At 37.0% G+C, this 17,248-nt stretch overlaps 5 protein-coding genes across 5 annotated transcripts; 3 read left to right on the top strand and 2 right to left on the bottom strand.

Annotated features, from left to right (window-relative positions):
* Positions 1-3,955: 3,955 nt before the first annotated feature.
* LOC113351851 lies at positions 3,956-4,765 on the top strand. Its single transcript, XM_026595768.1, has one exon. The coding sequence runs from the start codon at positions 3,956-3,958 to the stop codon at positions 4,763-4,765; it is 810 nt and encodes a 269-aa protein (XP_026451553.1).
* A 3,357-nt stretch (positions 4,766-8,122) lies between these two features.
* On the top strand, positions 8,123-9,518 carry LOC113348963 (calmodulin-like protein 7). Its single transcript, XM_026592878.1, has one exon. The coding sequence runs from the start codon at positions 8,379-8,381 to the stop codon at positions 9,117-9,119; it is 741 nt and encodes a 246-aa protein (XP_026448663.1). The 5' UTR covers positions 8,123-8,378; the 3' UTR covers positions 9,120-9,518.
* Positions 9,519-12,553: 3,035 nt separating this feature from the next.
* On the top strand, positions 12,554-12,928 carry LOC113353862 (inhibitor of trypsin and hageman factor-like). Its single transcript, XM_026597337.1, has 2 exons — positions 12,554-12,605; positions 12,696-12,928. Exons 1-2 carry the CDS (start codon positions 12,581-12,583, stop codon positions 12,908-12,910), a joined length of 240 nt encoding a protein of 79 aa, XP_026453122.1. The 5' UTR covers positions 12,554-12,580; the 3' UTR covers positions 12,911-12,928.
* A 152-nt stretch (positions 12,929-13,080) lies between these two features.
* LOC113353861 (protein SSUH2 homolog) lies at positions 13,081-14,512 on the bottom strand. The gene is made up of 4 exons (XM_026597336.1): positions 14,233-14,512; positions 14,041-14,137; positions 13,862-13,916; positions 13,081-13,732 (listed from the first exon to the last, which is right to left on the bottom strand). The coding sequence occupies exons 1-4, from the start codon at positions 14,392-14,394 to the stop codon at positions 13,564-13,566; spliced, it is 483 nt and encodes a 160-aa protein (XP_026453121.1). The 5' UTR covers positions 14,395-14,512; the 3' UTR covers positions 13,081-13,563.
* A 336-nt stretch (positions 14,513-14,848) lies between these two features.
* Positions 14,849-16,275, bottom strand: LOC113353860 (peroxidase 20-like). The gene is made up of 3 exons (XM_026597335.1): positions 15,963-16,275; positions 15,662-15,853; positions 14,849-15,566 (listed from the first exon to the last, which is right to left on the bottom strand). Exons 1-3 carry the CDS (start codon positions 16,176-16,178, stop codon positions 14,976-14,978), a joined length of 999 nt encoding a protein of 332 aa, XP_026453120.1. The 5' UTR covers positions 16,179-16,275; the 3' UTR covers positions 14,849-14,975.
* Positions 16,276-17,248: the final 973 nt, after the last annotated feature.

Here is a 17,248-nt window from a genome sequence, read left to right as displayed (position 1 = left end):
TAATAACCCGGGAAACTTCCATATCTGCGGCAGAGCCCGGTGTATCCGAATATGTGTCTATCCCATGTAAGTTGTTGATTATAAATTCCTTTCAAACCGGAATTAGGAATTCCGCCACTTCTTAAGTTTCATGTGTTGTTGTGAAGGTAAAGCACAATGGATGTTCATCTTAATATATGTCCTTTGCCAACCAGCTTTCTTGGTGAAACAAAACATCATCTCCCACACCGCAAAATATCCAAATAGGAAAATCTATTAGTATTATTCATGAATATTAAAATTGTTAATTTCATTTAGATATTCGTATTGATTGAATTAAAACTATAAATCAAAATATTTGACATACTTATGTCAAAGTCTGTAAAATGAAAAGTGTGTAGTGCGCCACGAACGTTCCACCGACTCAAATAACAATCCAGGATGATATTTCTTCGCATGAATATGATACAAAGTAAATCAAGGAAATTTATCAAAAATAGGTATAACACAAAGTGGTAGCTCTGCATAAACTTTGCTAATTTCGTACCAATCACCTCTTGGTATTTGTGCAACTCTATCTCGTTCTACTTTTTTGGACAGATGACCTTGAGCTTTGTCTAATTCTGGACAGAAAGTAGATTGAGATTGTTCTCTTTATTAGTTTCTGATTGTATTAAAGGACAGGTTGGCTGGGTTTATTCTTAGGTTGTTTCTATTTCTTTGTCGACTAATATCTTGAGATTGGTATATTTTTAATAAAAAATTTAGAGAAGCTAGATTAAAAATTATAAGAATTTTTGGTGGAGAAACATTGTAGAGAAGGTTGAGTTTGGTGTGAGTAGAGAAGTCAAATGAGTGTGGTATTTATAGTGTTAAACAAACCATTGGCAGAGCTAGAGGTATTTGTCTTCTCTGAAAAGACGGTTTTACCTTAGATATTATTTACCAGGATAGAAATATGATACATTGTTTAGTTAAAAGTGATCTTGCTAAGCCACAATGGCTCTTGTCTTGCGTTTATGGTAGTCCATACCCACAAGAGAAAAAAACTCAATGGAATTTCATCAACACTGTTTGTGAAAATTACGATATTGATCCCCCTTGGGTCTTAATAGGAGAATTTAATGTTACCATGCATGCTGATGAAAGAACTAGTTCCACTGGTAGCTCTTCAAAAACCTCTAAAATAGTTCAGCTGATACATAATACTGGTTTAAGTGATCTAGGATTCCATGGTAATCATTACACTTGGACTAGCAATAAGCATGGAACTGGCCCTGTTAAATCTAGATTGGATAGAGCCCTCACAAATCCTGATTGGTTACTAAAATTTCCTGACTCTTGTTTGAAACATTTACCCTTTCTAGGCTCTGATCACTGTCCTATATTTATATACTTCTACCCAAATGAGATTAGGAGCTCTAGAAACTGGAAATTCTTTGAGTGTTGGTTAAGAGACTCTACTTGTACAAACCAAATCAAAAACTCTTGGTCTACTCATTTTAATGGTTCTGCAGGTTTTAGTTTAGACAAAAAACTTGAGACCACTAGGAGAGACTTGTCTAAATGGAATAAAACAAATTTTGGAAATATACATGATAATCTCAAGACTCTGCAGTAAAAAGTAACAACTATGCAGCAAGCAAACATCACTACCAATGAAGATATTACAGCTGAAGTTGTCAAAGTAGAACAAGAAATACAAGAATGGCATGCAAGGGAAGAAGTCTTCTACAGACAAAAGTCAAGAGACATTATGTTCCATGATGTCGACCAAAATACAAAGCACTTCCATGTTCAGGCAAATAAAACAAGATCACGAAACAAGATAGAATCTCTTTTAAGGCCGAATGGAAACTGGTATACGGGAAAAGATGATTTGGAGCAACTTCTTAATTCTCATTTTCAGAATATTATGAGTTCTTCTCAGTCACAACTGCATGATGAGCTACTAAATCTGATACCAGTCTGCATTACAGAAGCTGATAACATGGCACTTACTAAGATACCGTCTGAAGCTGAGATCTACACAGCATTACACAGTATGCAACCATGGAAAGCGCCAGGCCCAGATGGATTCCCACCTGGGTTCTTTTAAACACAATGGGGGACAGTTAAGGAAGATGTCATCAAGATGATTCAGAGTTTCTTCATATCTGAAAAGATTTTGAAGAAAATGAATAAAACAAATCTGTGTTTAATTTCAAAAATTCAATTACCACAAGCACCAGGAGACTACATGCCTATTTCCTTATGCAACTCTACATACAAGTTGATAACCAAGATCATCTCTTTAAGACTCAAGCTATTGATGGAAAAGCTGATATCACCAATGCAAGCTGCGTACGTGCCGGGAAGACAGATTACAGATAATATAACTCTTGCACATGAGCTAATTCACTGTATGAAAAAGAAGAAAACAAAGAAAGGATACATGGCCTTAAATCTAGATATGTCAAAGGCGTTTGATCGCGTTGAGTGGACTTTTCTAGTAGCAATTATGAAGAGATTTGGTTTTTGTGAAAAATTATGCTCACTGATACATGAATGTATAAGTACTTCTGAGATACAAGTGTTGCTGAATGGATCTCCTTGCAAGTCTTTCAAGCCAACAAGAGGGATATGGCAAGGAGACCCAATTTCTCCTTACCTTTTTCTTCTTACTATAGAAGTCTTCACAAGAGCATTAGCTCAAGTGAGCATGATGGGAAAATACAAGGTATAAAGATTGCCAAACAAGCTCCACAGGTAACCCACCTATTATTCGCTGATGACTGCCTTCTCTTTGCAAAGGCAGAATTGCATAATGTTAACAACTTATTACAAGTCATTAACAGTTTCAGTGACGCTTCAGGCCAACAGATTAATTTCCAAAAATCGGATGTCTTCTTCTCTAAACATCTTCATTCAAGACATTGCAGGATTCTTTTGAGAAGATTAAAGATGAAACGCATGGCACTGGATGAAAGATCCTTGGAATTCCCCTATTTCTAAACAGGCGCAGATCAACATATTTTTCCAGTCTTGTTGACAACATAACTAGAAGACTCATTAAATGGGATGTCAAATTCATGAATCAGTCTGGTAGGACTGTAATGATTAAGCATGTTTTAAATGCTATGCCTTCTCATCAAATGTCAGTCTTCAAGATACCTAAAGCAACAATAAAAGAGATGGAGAAAGTGGAAAGAATATTTTGGTGGAAAAAGAAGCAAGGAAAAGGACTCTATCTAATATCATGGCCAAGAGTGGAATATCACAAAGCCTTGGGAGGTTTGGGTTTTCGAGACTTGGAATGTTTCAACACGGCATTACTGGCAAAGGAAGCTTGGAGATTATGCAACAATTAGTAACAGATGTGGGCTCAGACTTTGACAGGAAGATACTTTCCAGATACACCAGTCTTACATGCAGAGAAATGAAAAACTCAACATGGGCTTGGCAGAGTATTTATGGTGTTATGCAATTCATTCGAACTCACAGTTTCTGGGTTCTAGAGAATGGTAAAAACATCCTCACTTGGAAAGATAATTGGATACAAGGAAGAGAATATCCACCAATCACAATAGCATCCTTTGAAGTGGCTGTTAATTATTGCACAGTCTCTGACCTAATTGATGCAGACACAAGATCATGGAAGCAAAATATCATTCACCAGCTTTTCTCAGAAGAAGATGCACGCCAAATATTATCAATGAGAATACCACACACCTGTACCGACAGATTAGTATAGAAGTTAATAAGGAATGGAGTTTTTAATGTCAAATCTGCTTATCACAAGCTTGTTGAGATTAAACGCAACAATCAACCTCATAATCCAGTAATGGAAAGCTTCTGGAAGAAGTTATGGAATCTAAATACTTTACCCAGAGTAAAATTATTTATGTGGAAGTGTGTGAATGATGTAGTGCCTTCAAATGAAAGAATGACGCGAGTTCAACACTATGGAGGAGATTAATGTAAAGTTTGTAACCAGATGACAGAAACTACTAAGTACTTACTCTGGGAGTGTTCTTTTACAAGAGCAGTTTGGATGTCAGTCCCAGGAGCAAGACAGAGTATGACATCAACACAAACATCCATAAAAGATTGGATCATTAGCTGGTTTACAATGGATATGACAATTTTGGGAGATGATTGGATTGAAAGAATGACAAATACATGTTGGGAAATATGGAAATCAAGATGTGAATGCGTTTTTGATGATTTGAAGCCAAACCCAATAAAAGTCATTAGAAGTCTGCAATATCTCAACAGTATGACAGGCAAAGAAATGATAAGACCTCATTGCCCTGTGATTGCTAACACAAATTGGATGCCACCTACCTTAAACTCTTTCTCTATATGCTGTGATGCTTCTTTTAAGGAAATCTTAACTGTTAAACACACAGGCATTAGTTTAATATTGCGTAATTCTGCAGGAAACTTTGTGCGAGGAAGGAGCAGCTACTCAGATGGAAACCTAACTGCAGAACATGCAGAGGTGATGGGATTGCTGGAGGCTACTCAATGGGCAGAAGAACTTGGACTTCAACATGTGTGCTTTGAGTTGGATGCGCAGAGGGTAGTTAAGGCAACAAATGGGGACTTCCAGCAAGTCAGTTGGGAGAACCAAGCTATTATTTTAGATATTATTAGTTTATTTAGCAACCATCCATTATGGAGTTGCAAATTTCTTAAAAGATATTTCAATAAACCAGCAGATGAACTAGCTAAACATGCTAGATCATGTAAAGCTTTAAAAAACTGGATTGATAATCCCCGGTCTTTATTATTCCAGCTCTAGAAGCTGATAAGAATGCTGTAACAACCATTCATTAATCAATATATTTCCTCTTTGCATCAAAAAAAAACAAACAAACCGTTTTTTGGATGTTATAAATTAGTCGTTTCCGTAGAACATTGAGACTGTCATCCCAAAGTCCAACAATCGAATCAATGTTCTACAATGAACTATATTCTGACGGCCCAGAAATGGGTTTTCCCATCCACCTAGCCTACCAAAGATTTTTGTTATAGGGAGAGCAAAACCGGATCCGAGGAGTACAAAAATTATAGTTGGCTCGGTGATCAGGGAGATTTATATTTATATGTATGAATCGGACAAGGATACCCTTAATAACCACACAAAACGCTCACTCATTAAAATCGAAAGAAGAATCAAACTACATCACTAAACCCTAATCCTCTCTTCCATTAACTAAAAATCATAAACTGCATCGCCAATCCATAACCTTCTCTGGTCCTAACAATTATCTTAAACATAAAAACATATGAATTTTGACCCTCTATAAAAATGCATCAGGCACCACTAAGTGGTGATTTCCAATTATCCATACTGATGTTGTTTTATTACAAGGAATGGAAATTTAGTGTGATTGGAACTATTAGTAGAAAAATTGTTACAGCCAATCTGACATCTGCCCAAGTGAGGGTTTTGTCTCGATCATGTTGCAGATGAGACAATCTCAAATTTAAAAACGTCTTACTCAATCAATCCCAGCAATTAGCCTTGATGCTCATCATTTCCCTATTTATTATTTAAGGATTGAATTATGCAAATCATCTCTTAGTTCTGTTTTTACGATTCGTCTTTAGATTAGATGGCGAAACAATGGCAACTCGTCGCCATTAATGGAAGTTCAAGTTTTGGTGCATTGTTCATGGTTAACTTGTTTGGAAACAAGAAAGTGTTTCTGAGAATTGTATGTACCCAGCGAGGATAATTTTGTCTGATTTATACAAATATACAAAACCGGTTATGACTACCGAGTCAAATACGATTTTTGCACTCCTCGGATCCATTTTTGCTCTCCCTCTGACAAAAATCCTTAGCAAATGTGTAGGTTTGCAAGTCTCAACTGGACCTGCTCTTTTACATAGCTTGCAAGTTTGTTTATTTTGACCTATTTAAAATTGAGTTTTTTATCTGGATCTGATTTAATTCATATGACTCAAAGTTATTGAGTAGTAGAGTTATTATTTCTTTTTGAATCCAATCATATTTGTGCCTTACGAGTCAGGTACAACATAATAATGGACTCAAATACTTCCGAGTTAAATTTCGAGTCGGACGTCAAAAAAAATGAAAAACAAAATGATCTTAAATCTGATTCAGGTCGAGTCAGAGGCCGAGGAAGATTTTGAATCAGATTCTAACAATTATAGTATTGTTCATGAATTAATTTTCCTTTGAAAAAAATCTATTTTCAGATTAGTTGCCTATTAAGATCGTTCGTATTGAACATGGATGTTTACTTAAGAATAGCTAACTACTAGGCTTGTTGTGCATGTGCTTGAAGCCCCAAACCAATACTTCCCTCTGTAATGAGTTGGGATTATTTGTGTAACATTGTGATTTTATAATGTTTTAATTTTCTCTAAAAAAACTACTTTATTGCTGTTGTAATTTTTCATGTTTGTCATAGGTATAAACAACTTAAAGAACGAGGAGAACTAAACACTTGTTAACGAGGGAAATTTCATGGACAATCTTACTTGAACATTATGTTATAAATTTTGTATCAATTTTTTTTTTAAAGTCCAAATGACAATGAACTTGAAGCTAATATTTTGATGATGCGTTCCGTTTATCAAATTCTAAATTTCTTTGAAAAATGAGCAAAATTCGAAATACCAAATCTCACCATCTATTATTTTAAGTTAGACCATTAATTTTTAAAAGTTGATTTTCAAAGTGATAAATGGTGATGTTACACGCTTCAGATTATTATGCTCACTTTTTAGGGAATTGTCGAATTTCATAACAAGAACGTCTCGTTATACCAACTTTCCTAATTAAGACTTCGCAACTGCCATTAGTAGGAAACACAAATCCAACTAATCTAACGACCTCGCTTATTGTACACAAAAAGGCTAACAGTGAAGCACATCATCGTTATCGTACTGTGTTGTACTGTCAATCTCATTAGCCCTAATAAATAAAGGGTGTTCCTTTATATACCCCTAAAAACACTAATGATACCCCCAACAATTAGTTACGTGGGTTATAATATTAAGTTATCATGAAATCCTTAAATTGTTAGGAGAATTTTATACCCATACTCTCTCTTTAACGAAAGAGATGCATCCACATGCCCTGCCAGTTAAAGAACCCAATTACCCAAACAACAATTCATCCCCGTCTCGACCTGCAATTGCACCATTTAGTAATATCCTGATCTTTTTAGTCGATTTATCTTCGTCTTTGATTTGACAACCAAATTTGTGAAGACCAAAAACCTCCCCGACAAGTATCTTGTCAATGGCTTCTTTTCTGTTTAAATCTATTAATTTATGCATAGAATCGTTACACTCCAAAATCATCTATCATAAATATTGGAGGGATCTGATTAGAAGGATGTTGTACAATAGCTACATAATCACTTCGTATACGGGTGTATTTCTCCATCACCATTTTGGGCACCGTTAGATCTTGTCCAACAAAGCAAGCACCTATGATATTTTCTTGTTGTATGCCGGCTACAACATGCATTAACCTCCAATATTACGGGACCATATTTTACTTGATATCCAAATGATTTGAGTTTGATTTTGACGTTTTTCTCTTCTTCGTCTGCCGCAAGAAATCATACAAACAACATTAGAATTTTATTTACGAGTAAAGAAAGAGAAAAGGACGCGATAGAGACAAGGGGATCATGTTTGTAACCACTAAAACGGAATTATCCTCCACCGGATGAGGCAATGGTCTCCAATAGCTTGCTGCACATCTCCGCTGCTTTAGAGTTCCATCCATTCACATTACCAGAAAAATCAGGTGCCAAAATTGGCACTAAAGCTGTTACATTTGCAATTATACAAAGGGCATTCCCTAACCTTATTTTCTTTCTTGTTCTTCCTTTCAACGTCTTCAATAATTAAAAAAAAAAATTAGAGAGGGTTTTCACTTCGATGTTTCAGATTTTGATGGAGTTTTACGGACGTTTGATTTTATTTTCTTTGTTGATGAGATGAATCTCTCGAGTCTACTGCAAAAATCCTAGCGACGCAGACAATGTCTGTATCGGGGTATGCAAAAGGAAAAAAACTGATGGGTAGAAAGATTAGCTTAGAGGATAGGCAGATAAAGGAGTATCATTAGTGTTTTAGGGGGTATATAAAGGAACACCCTAGATAAATGCTAAATAAATATACTCAAGAAAGTTTTCATTTAACAGTTATTATTCTAATTATTCACGCGCTTTGTGGGGATCAACTGTCACAGCTCACAAAGAAAGGGAAAAACGCGTTATTCTTTTCAGTTAAGATTTTTTTTTCTTCTAACTCCCATCCAAATGTATTCATCATCTCCAAATCTCATCTCCATTTTTTTCTACCACTTCTCCTCCTCCACTTCTTCCTGGATCCTTCCTCATAATCATCAGTAAAAAAGAAAAATGGTTTTGGCTGTCGTATTACTAGCAATTCTTTTCCTAATTGGTTTCATCAATACTCTTTTCTATATCCCTCCAAACAAACTGTTTGTACTGATCCAATCTTATTTCCTAAAAACACTGTTTTCCCAAGAAAAAAATCACAAGGAAGTGCCCAGGAACAGTAGTACTACTTGTAGTAGTGACAGTGGTACTGTTGTTACTAGTGATAAGAATCATGGTCATGGGAAAATGGAACTTGAGAGAGTTTTTGCAACTTTTGATAAGAATGGAGATGGGTTCATAACAAAACAAGAACTTGGTGAATCGCTGAAGAATATTGGTTTGTTTAGTGATGAGATTGAAGTTGATAGTATGGTTGCAAAACTTGATGTGAATGGTGATGGGTTGATTGACATTGATGAGTTTTGTGAATTGTATGATTCAATTATGGGTAAGAAGAAGAAGAAAGAAAAAAAACTAGGTGAAGAAGAAGAGGAGGATGAGGATGATGAGTATGTGGATGATGAAGAAGAAGTAATGAAAGAAGCTTTTGATGTTTTTGATGGAGATAAAGATGGATTAATCAGTGTTGAGGAATTAGGCATAGTTTTGAAATCCTTAGGGCTTAAACAAGGGATGAAGGTTGAAGAATGTAAAGAAATGATAAGAAAAGTTGATATGGATGGTGATGGTATGGTTAGTTTTGATGAGTTCAAATTGATGATGAAATCTGGAACTACTCTCATTCAAGTTATCTCCTAAAAAGAAGGAGGACCTTTGATGGATCTACTTGTAAGTCTCTTCATATTTTTACTCGCTTTTTCCAGATCTTATGTGCAATCCAGAGAAGAAGACAAAGCTAAAATGGGCAATCTCACAGAAGAATGGGATTCCCTGAAAGATTGGAGGAAGATTGACTTGGTCAACTATGTAAATATTAGCAAACGTTGACTTGTTTTTTTCTTAGTTGGACTTTATTTTTTCTTTGATTGATTTTGGTACTTAGCCATTTTTCTTTGATTGATTTTGGTACTTAGCCATAGGTGTTCCTTCTAGTACTAGTATTTTTATATTTTAGTTGGTAAATCAGATTGGCAATCCCAAACTTTGTTTTTTTCCTCTACTCTTTTGACTCTTATCAATCAAAGTACAATTACAAAATTCTCTTTGTTTTGTTTTCTTTTGTGTGGTGGGTTGGAGATTTATCCAATGAAAAATTAGTGGCTTAGATGAGAGGACCATGAAGAAGTTAAGGCATTTGAGGAGTGTCTCCTCCACCACATAGTGATGCACAGTCTCCCACTTGGCAGGAAGAAGTGACTCCTACCTTTTGGGAGCTGCACTTGGGGACTCTTGGGCATGGAGTTGTATCAAAAAATGTCTAGATTTGATTGACATGGGGCAGAGGCCTTAGGACAGTGTGACCTAGTTTCAGACTCTCAGCACTGAAACAGTACTTTGATCAAGGGTCTAATCTAAAATTCCTTGAAATGGAACCTTGGAATTCTAACCTTCTTCATTGCAAATTCTTTGTTTGTTTTTTGTTCTTTAAGTTTAAGGTTAGAATAGGCCAACTCAGTTGCCTTTTATGTTTGTACGTACCTTGTAATCAACCCCTATAAATATGAAGTTATTTTTGCTATTTTTTCACAACCCAGAAGAAGAAAAAACCCAACTTAAATTCTCAACACTGTTTTGAGAGGAGGCAGAGCCGCAGAGAGCAATGGGATACCTGACAGAAGATTTGATGATCAATATTCTCATCCGTGTACCACTAAAATCAATCTCCAGATGTATGTGCGTATGCAAGGATTGGTATAAGTTATTGTATCGTCTGGATTTTGTTCAATTGAAGCTTAAGCATGATCTTGAAAGTGAAAATACCCCTTTTAACAAGTAGGTTATCTTTCGTGCTCTATACATTATCCAATATTATGATGAGATTTGTTTGTGGAACTGGGTATGGGTTTGGTTAGAACTGCAGAATTGAGGATTACATGTGCGTAGCAGTGATTGCTTTTGGGGATTCATATGTTTCGGATTTAGTTAGTGTTGGTAAGGTTGGTTTCGAGGTATGGATGCTGCAGGATTATGGAGCGAGAGTCATGGACTAAACTGTTCGGGATGGACCAACTAATGACAGCTGAGCTGATATTTCTTTTCAATGCTCTCGGCTGCTGGAGGAGAATGATTATTTTTTGTGCATTATCTTCAAGGAACCTGCGAAAGCAACAGATCATTTGTTTGGGAAAAATTAAGAACCTCCCCTGCCAAGTTGTAACTTTGTTTTGTTTCTTAGTCTTTTTTCTTTAAGGAGTGTCTGTTCTTATTACTGCGTTGGAGTGAACGTACTGCACTTAATAGTAATAATCAAATGACTGCTAGTATTTTTGAAGTTATTGTTCCTAAATTCTCTTATCCTGGAGGATTCTCTCCTTCAACACCCAACCGGGTGCAAACTCTATGTCGATCTTTTCCAGATTCATCCAAGATTGGTAAATTTCTTGAGGATCATGGAATGAAAATGAGAAGAGAATGGTTGAATTCACGTATCTCTGAGTTGAACAATTCAGTTCCTGGTTTTGCTAACTTCGATGTCCCTGAGAAAGGGAAAATCATCATCCAGCATGTTTTGCTTTCCGACATGAATTTCTCTGGTGCTGATGTGCTTCCTAAAGATATTGATACTTTGGATCAAGTTACACTTCCCGGTCCATATTTTCTCCAGGTTGATGAAGTAGTTGATGTAAGATGCTTTCCGCAAGATATTATGAGGGTTGTACCTTTAGGGACTGAGAGGCGTCTTAAGTTGTCTATGACAGATGGTGTTCAACGTGTATATGGTTTGTCGTTCGGACCTATCAAAGATCTTCATGTTTTAGCTCCTGCTGGTTTTAAGGTTATGATCCGTAATGTGACTGTCCGGTGTGGGTTTCTAACTCTGGTGCCTGGAGTCTTATTTATACTTGGTGGAAAGGTAAGGGTTTTGAAGCTCAACGCAAGAAATTTGCAGAAGAGCGTCCTAGTTGTAAAAGAACGTTAGGTGTTAAAACCGCACTAGTGTCTGATTTTCTTAATAGGACAACTCACACAGAGATATAGAGATTCGTTTGACATACTTGGCTAGTTTGTTGTCAGAGTGGGCTGAGATCAAAGATGAAGAATCATTCATCCAGAGTTACATCAAGTGTATCGATCATGACTGGCATAAGACGATTTCAGTATGAGCTAATCGTTTATGCTGATGATGGGAGCGGAATGTCTGAGGTTTGCATCCACCACAATGTGGTGGAAAGTCAAATAGGTTGTTCTGTGGCGGCTTTCAATGCTGCTCTCTCTTCTCCAGACAAGAACGTCCGTGATAAAAATGACGGAGACCATGAGGGCATTTGAGACCATGTTATCCAATTTTCAGGGTACTTTACTATCCCGGTTGCCCTTGTGATGACAAACGAGGATAGTAAAACATTTGATGCCTCGTGGATTCTGAGAGGACTACGTAGAAAGAAGCCACGACGAGAATGGATCTCCCAACGTTTCTAGTAGAAAATGGATCTCCAACGAAAATCGAATTCCATTTTTTTTTTTAAAATTTAAGGTTTAACTGTGAAGGAAAGTCTGGTGGTTTTGTTGTGTACGAGGAAAGCTCACCTGTGGATTTCCTGTCAGCTCTCTATAGCACGACTTCACGGTACAACTTAAGTCTGTGGGTCAGTGTTGCTGCTTCATGAGTTTCCCCATCCGTTAATCTTCTTTAAAGTCCAGATTCTGCAGAAGCTGCACTTTATTTTCACGGCACAACATAACACTGAACTGATTTATAAGGAAACAACAAACACCAAACAACTGCATAACTTAACAATGTCACTCAACCAACTGCATAACTTATCAGTGTTGTCAGTAAGCCAACTGCTAAGACCATTTGTGCATCTATCGTGGTTGATTCAGGTGAACAGTGAACACGTTGATGATCGTAAAGAGCTACAGATAAGTACCCAACCCATGAGACTAAGGAATCAAACAAAAATAGGTAGAAGCTGCTTACTGGCAAGTGTCATAATGATTATTAGTTTTTTCCTCTGGTTTTTAACCTCATTTACCTAATTATTCTTTTCTCCATTATGAATATTCATTAGGACTAATGCTTTAAATCGATTTAGCTACTTTGTTTTCCTTTCGTTCATCTTGATCAGTGTCAGAAAATATACATACAGGCAGGATCGATGAGGCAACAACCACTCTGTCCAGGTAGGGAACTTGTTAACTTTTCTAGTTCGATTTATATAATCTGTAAACATGAATAACGGCTTAAATGTCTTGAATGGTTCATGACTGCAGGAAAGCAAGAATGGCCAGAGCTAGTAGGAGCAAAACCACAGACTGCCAAAGAGATAATAGAGATGGAAAACCCTTTAGTTACAGCAGTCTTTATTGAGCAGGGTAGTTTCAGAATCATGGATTTTCGTTGCGGTCGCGTTTTTGTGTGGATAACACCAAAGGCTCAGGCTGGACCAGAGGGAATAGTTGTCGTCAAAGTTCCCAAAGTTGGTTAGAAAAATTTATGTCAGTGAATAAGCGATCCGCTATTGAAAGAAACACGAAGTAAAAGATTGACCCAAATGGAAAATCTATTCATAGACAAAAATATGTCAGTATATACGAAATGTTTTCAAGCTAGTAGTATCTGTTGTTGTATCCATTTTCTTATTTTTCAATAGTAGTCAATTACCACTGGTTGAGGACGCTATGAGGTCATTACAAGGAGATAAGTTCAATCATGAGGACTGCTTCTTAAAAATGGATGCCGGAAATGACGAGTTCCATAATAACAAAAATATTGAGCTTATTATTCATCACTAACCGTTACAGAGACACCAGTTCCGAATCCTAGAACACCTTCCCGTCGTACCAACTACCTTAGAGGTAATTGTAATTGTTGTCCAGGAAATAATGCCATGGCAACTACTGGGGTGGTTGCTCCTGTATGATAGCTTGTACCAGATTCACCGATTGTTTCTCATGCAAGTTCGTGACCACATGCCGATATCCAAAATGACCGGGTTCAATTTGTTGATAACACAACTCAGTTTATTGACTTCAGATTTCAGAACCACAACAGTGTCCTCTCAAATTAAAATAGCTTCCTAAAGTACTCTATGTATAATCAGTAAATGTATAAGCACCTGTGGGAAGTCGAGGACGAAGTCTATTCATTCCTAAGGAAATTGGAGCCGTTTGTCCTTCGATATGTTCCGCGAGAATCACTACTAGTTTCATCTCTCTTCATGAAACGAAAGCCCATCACATCTCTGAATTCCCCTGATCCAAGGCATCGAGAGCAATGTGCAAGCCCACTTCCACCACAAGTCTTGCACCTGACAGGAAGGAGAAACAACCATACAAAAAACAGTGGTTGAGTGAACTGCCACCACTTATGTCAAAGATAACAAAATCTCGACAAACCACAACTAACTAAAATTCTACTCTACAATAGAAAGTTTTACCATTTTGGCCATTCTCCTTTTGGAAGCATAGCTAAGTTTGCACAATTAGTCCTACCTAATAACCAAAATGGAAATAACAAAAGCAAGTTGTGAAATAAGTTGATCCATAATAAAGGTCTTAACCAAGAGTAGAAGAAACTGAATTTGCACTCAAAGTGCAGAAAAAAATGGTTAATTACCTTTTCCTTGACATTGAAAGCAATCCACTCTGCCGGTTCCATCACAAATGACACAAGGAGGATTTGGCTTCTTAAACTTTTCTCTCCAAACATTTGACTACATAACAAATCAAAAAACCCCATTTACTAAAACATTACTAATTTTATTAAAATCGACAAATCTACTGTAGAACTCTGAATTTTTGGACTAACCTCAGTTTTGACGACCCAAGAAGGTTTAGAGATAGAAAGGCGAGGAGGCAAAGGATTAGAAAACTGAACAGGAGACTCAGACCCAGCAGCAGCAGCAGGGTTAGCTTCACGGTCTAAGTTGGCCGTCGTTCGCAGATTCGCACTACTTCTCAAAGCCGCCATCAATCTATCAACACATGACCCTCTGTTTAATCATTTTACTGCTGCAAAACAAACCCATAACTTCAGTACAGGATTTTTAACTATTGGACTTTAGATTGAAAGTTGAAACTCTTTTAGAATCTCATTTTGGAATTCCTAAAATACCCCTATTCAAGAGGTCAGTGACTCGGTTTGGACTTTAAGACTGGAGTTGCTGCTGACTGACTCCTTATTCCCTTTTGAGCCTATTCATTTTCAGAAGTAGAAGCAGTTTTACAAGTCAGAAGCAAAATATTTCTGCTTCAAGTACTCTTTCGCTTGTACAGGTGAATCAGAAATCTAGTTACTCAACTAGTTTTTGACTTTTCGACTTAGTTAAGTCAAAAAAATACTTGTATCTTTTACAGTTTTAATGTCTTTGGAATCATTTAGACGAAAATAAGTACTTTAACCCCGAAAAATGCTTGTGCAGAGTATCATCATAGTGTTTCATTGGTATTCTATTTCAAGTCAGTGCAATTTTACCACAACAATAACATAATAACGTGTCTTGCAAGTACATTATTATTTTTTTGCTCAAATCTGGACTGCAGCAGGTGAATTCACAAATCGTTCACAACCCTGCAATTCCGACGAATTTCACCTTCTTCGCCGGTTAGCACATTAATATTTCCCATCTTTATTATGGAGTTCACAAAGGACCGGAAGAAAAACTGTTCGTCAGCTGCATAAGCCCACACCCTTGCCGATATTTCACCTTTAACATCTTGAGAAATTAGTACATTGTCACTGTTTAATAATCCTTTACTTTCAAGAACGTTCCGATGATATTGATTATCGAAAAATCCTGGTGTCTTCAAATCAAGAGATACTATTGCGTTGTCTCTCCCTGACTGTGGACATATCGACCGTAGTATTCGATGGAAAACTGTGACCCTTTTGTAGTGATCATTTTCTGCCTCCAAATTATCCCCATAAATCCTCGGTTTAAAGCTTACACACCTTGACACTCCTATAGTATGGCTACCTGACAGAGCAACCAAATCTCCAGTGTCCAGGCCTTGAGCAGCAAAATTTGAAATGAGAGCGTCCAGGGAGGAATTAGGAGTTGGAATGAACCGATTAGCACCGTTGAAGCTCGCTTTCAGTGAATCCCTCCTTCCCAATTCAACAGGCCAACTTGGCCCCCCTCTCTGTGATATTGTAAGAGTTCAAATTTAGCCTATATTCAGGTTCGGACGTTGCTGAACAGACTTATAAAATGCATAAAGAAGGAAGTAAATTGTACCGATACAACAGCGTCACGGGCGACTATGGCAAGAACATCGGCACATGATACTGTATTAGGACAAGCCTCTTCGAGGACTTGCTTGATTTTATCTATCACTCTGAACCCTCTTAAAGAGTTTAAGTTCGGACCTGCTTGCTTCTCACTTGTCATTGAACTAGTGCTGTCTAGGAGAACTGATGCATCACATCCCTACCAAAACACCAAAACCATATCACTACTTCATGTCGAAAGCAACGACGAAAATTTAAACTAACATATTCGGGTAAAATGAAAAAAATGGAGTGTGAAAGACCGATACCATAACAAAGCAGTCATGAAAGTGTAGGCGAAGAAGAGAAGCGGCCGATCGAGGGTCTTTGAGTACAGCAATCTCAACTTGACGTCTGACGATTTCCTCTACTAACGGACATGATTCTTTATAATAATCAAGATAGAGCTGACCGGAGACATCATGAAGACAATGGAGGATGATAATCACCAACCATAATATTGGGAATCTCTTGATAATTCCCATGTTGAAGATTATAGCTTTAACTGACGAAATGTTTTTGATTTCTAGCTAGTAAATTTTCTTTTGGGTAAGTTGCTAGCAAGTACGGTCATATATAAAGAACACCATATTTCATTTCAACAAACTTAGTGACTTGGAAAGAAATAACTATATTAAGCCATATAGTCTAGCTACGGTACTTCTATTGAAAGACAGAATGGCAGATGGAACTAACTCCACCTAATGGGCTTATTTTCTAATGTTTGTCTTGTTTTTGTGTTTTCACTCCTGAACCCACTGCTGCTGACATTGTACATTTGCCTGTTAGTTATGCACTTGTACTTATTTTTTGCTCAACATTTCTTCCCGTGGAATATATACGTTATAGATAGGCTTTTAGGCTACATATATTGCACGAATCGGTAGCTTCACCTTTAAAATTTCTATGTGGCCACTGACGACAATCTGCAAAAAAAATAAAATAATAATGCCAAAGTTGCAAACATTTTTATCCCTCTTGATAGAATCTCCGATCCAGGATGGACTGCGTTGTTGCCACTCTTCCTCACCATTCAAATTACTAGCATGTTTAACTAACTCATGAGCTACATAGTTGTTATTCCTTGGTGTAAAAGTATACTTCCATGAACGGAATTCTGAAAGTAAATTGGAACAACCTTCAATAATATTACGGTTAGTCCTAATGATTGCAGAAATTTCCCTACTGACAGCAGCCACCACATTTTTTGCACCTCTCTCCAGATAGATGTAGGTTGCTCACGTCCAACTGCTTGTATTGGAAAATATTGAATTCTGTTAAAGTTTGCGGGCATCCAACTTAAAACCAATTGACAATGAGTGGAGCGGCCCTTTCATATTATATTTATGTTAATTAAGAGGATTCCAGCGATGTGGGACTATTGTCCTTTCACACGCCCCCTCACGTGTGAGGCCAGTTACTGGATGATAAGCACGTATGTGCTACATTTGATACCCATATTTATATTAGTTAGGACTCGATGTAAAAGTACAATTGAATTTTGCTCATACGGAAAATAAATGCTATACTGAAGCTAAATGGTGCTTGCGACTAA

Source organism: Papaver somniferum, chromosome 2 (assembly GCF_003573695.1).
Source record: "Papaver somniferum cultivar HN1 chromosome 2, ASM357369v1, whole genome shotgun sequence".
Taxonomy (NCBI): Eukaryota; Viridiplantae; Streptophyta; class Magnoliopsida; order Ranunculales; family Papaveraceae; genus Papaver; species Papaver somniferum.
Note: the sequence above shows the minus strand (reverse complement) of the source record. Positions and strands in the feature narration are given on the sequence as shown.

Bases quoted from the DNA above. Each gene is read 5' to 3' on its own strand.
- LOC113348963 (XM_026592878.1), top strand. From the start codon at position 8,379: ATGGTTTTGGCTGTCGTATTACTAGCAATTCTTTTCCTAATTGGTTTC.
- LOC113353862 (XM_026597337.1), top strand. From the start codon at position 12,581: ATGAGGCAACAACCACTCTGTCCAG. The intron at 12,606-12,695 runs GTAGGGAACTTG...TCATGACTGCAG, and splicing joins GCAACAACCACTCTGTCCAG to GAAAGCAAGAATGGCCAGAG.
- LOC113353860 (XM_026597335.1), bottom strand. From the start codon at position 16,178: ATGGGAATTATCAAGAGATTCCCAATATTATGGTTGGTGATTATCATC. The intron at 15,854-15,962 runs GTATCGGTCTTT...GTGTTTTGGTAG, and splicing joins TTCATGACTGCTTTGTTATG to GGATGTGATGCATCAGTTCT. The intron at 15,567-15,661 runs GTACAATTTACT...ACAATATCACAG, and splicing joins CCCGTGACGCTGTTGTATCG to AGAGGGGGGCCAAGTTGGCC.
- LOC113353861 (XM_026597336.1), bottom strand. From the start codon at position 14,394: ATGGCGGCTTTGAGAAGTAGTGCGAATCTGCGAACGACGGCCAACTTA. The intron at 14,138-14,232 runs GTTAGTCCAAAA...TTTGTTATGTAG, and splicing joins CTTGGGTCGTCAAAACTGAG to TCAAATGTTTGGAGAGAAAA. The intron at 13,733-13,861 runs GTAAAACTTTCT...CCTTCCTGTCAG, and splicing joins AAAGGAGAATGGCCAAAATG to GTGCAAGACTTGTGGTGGAA.
- LOC113351851 (XM_026595768.1), top strand. From the start codon at position 3,956: ATGACAGAAACTACTAAGTACTTACTCTGGGAGTGTTCTTTTACAAGA.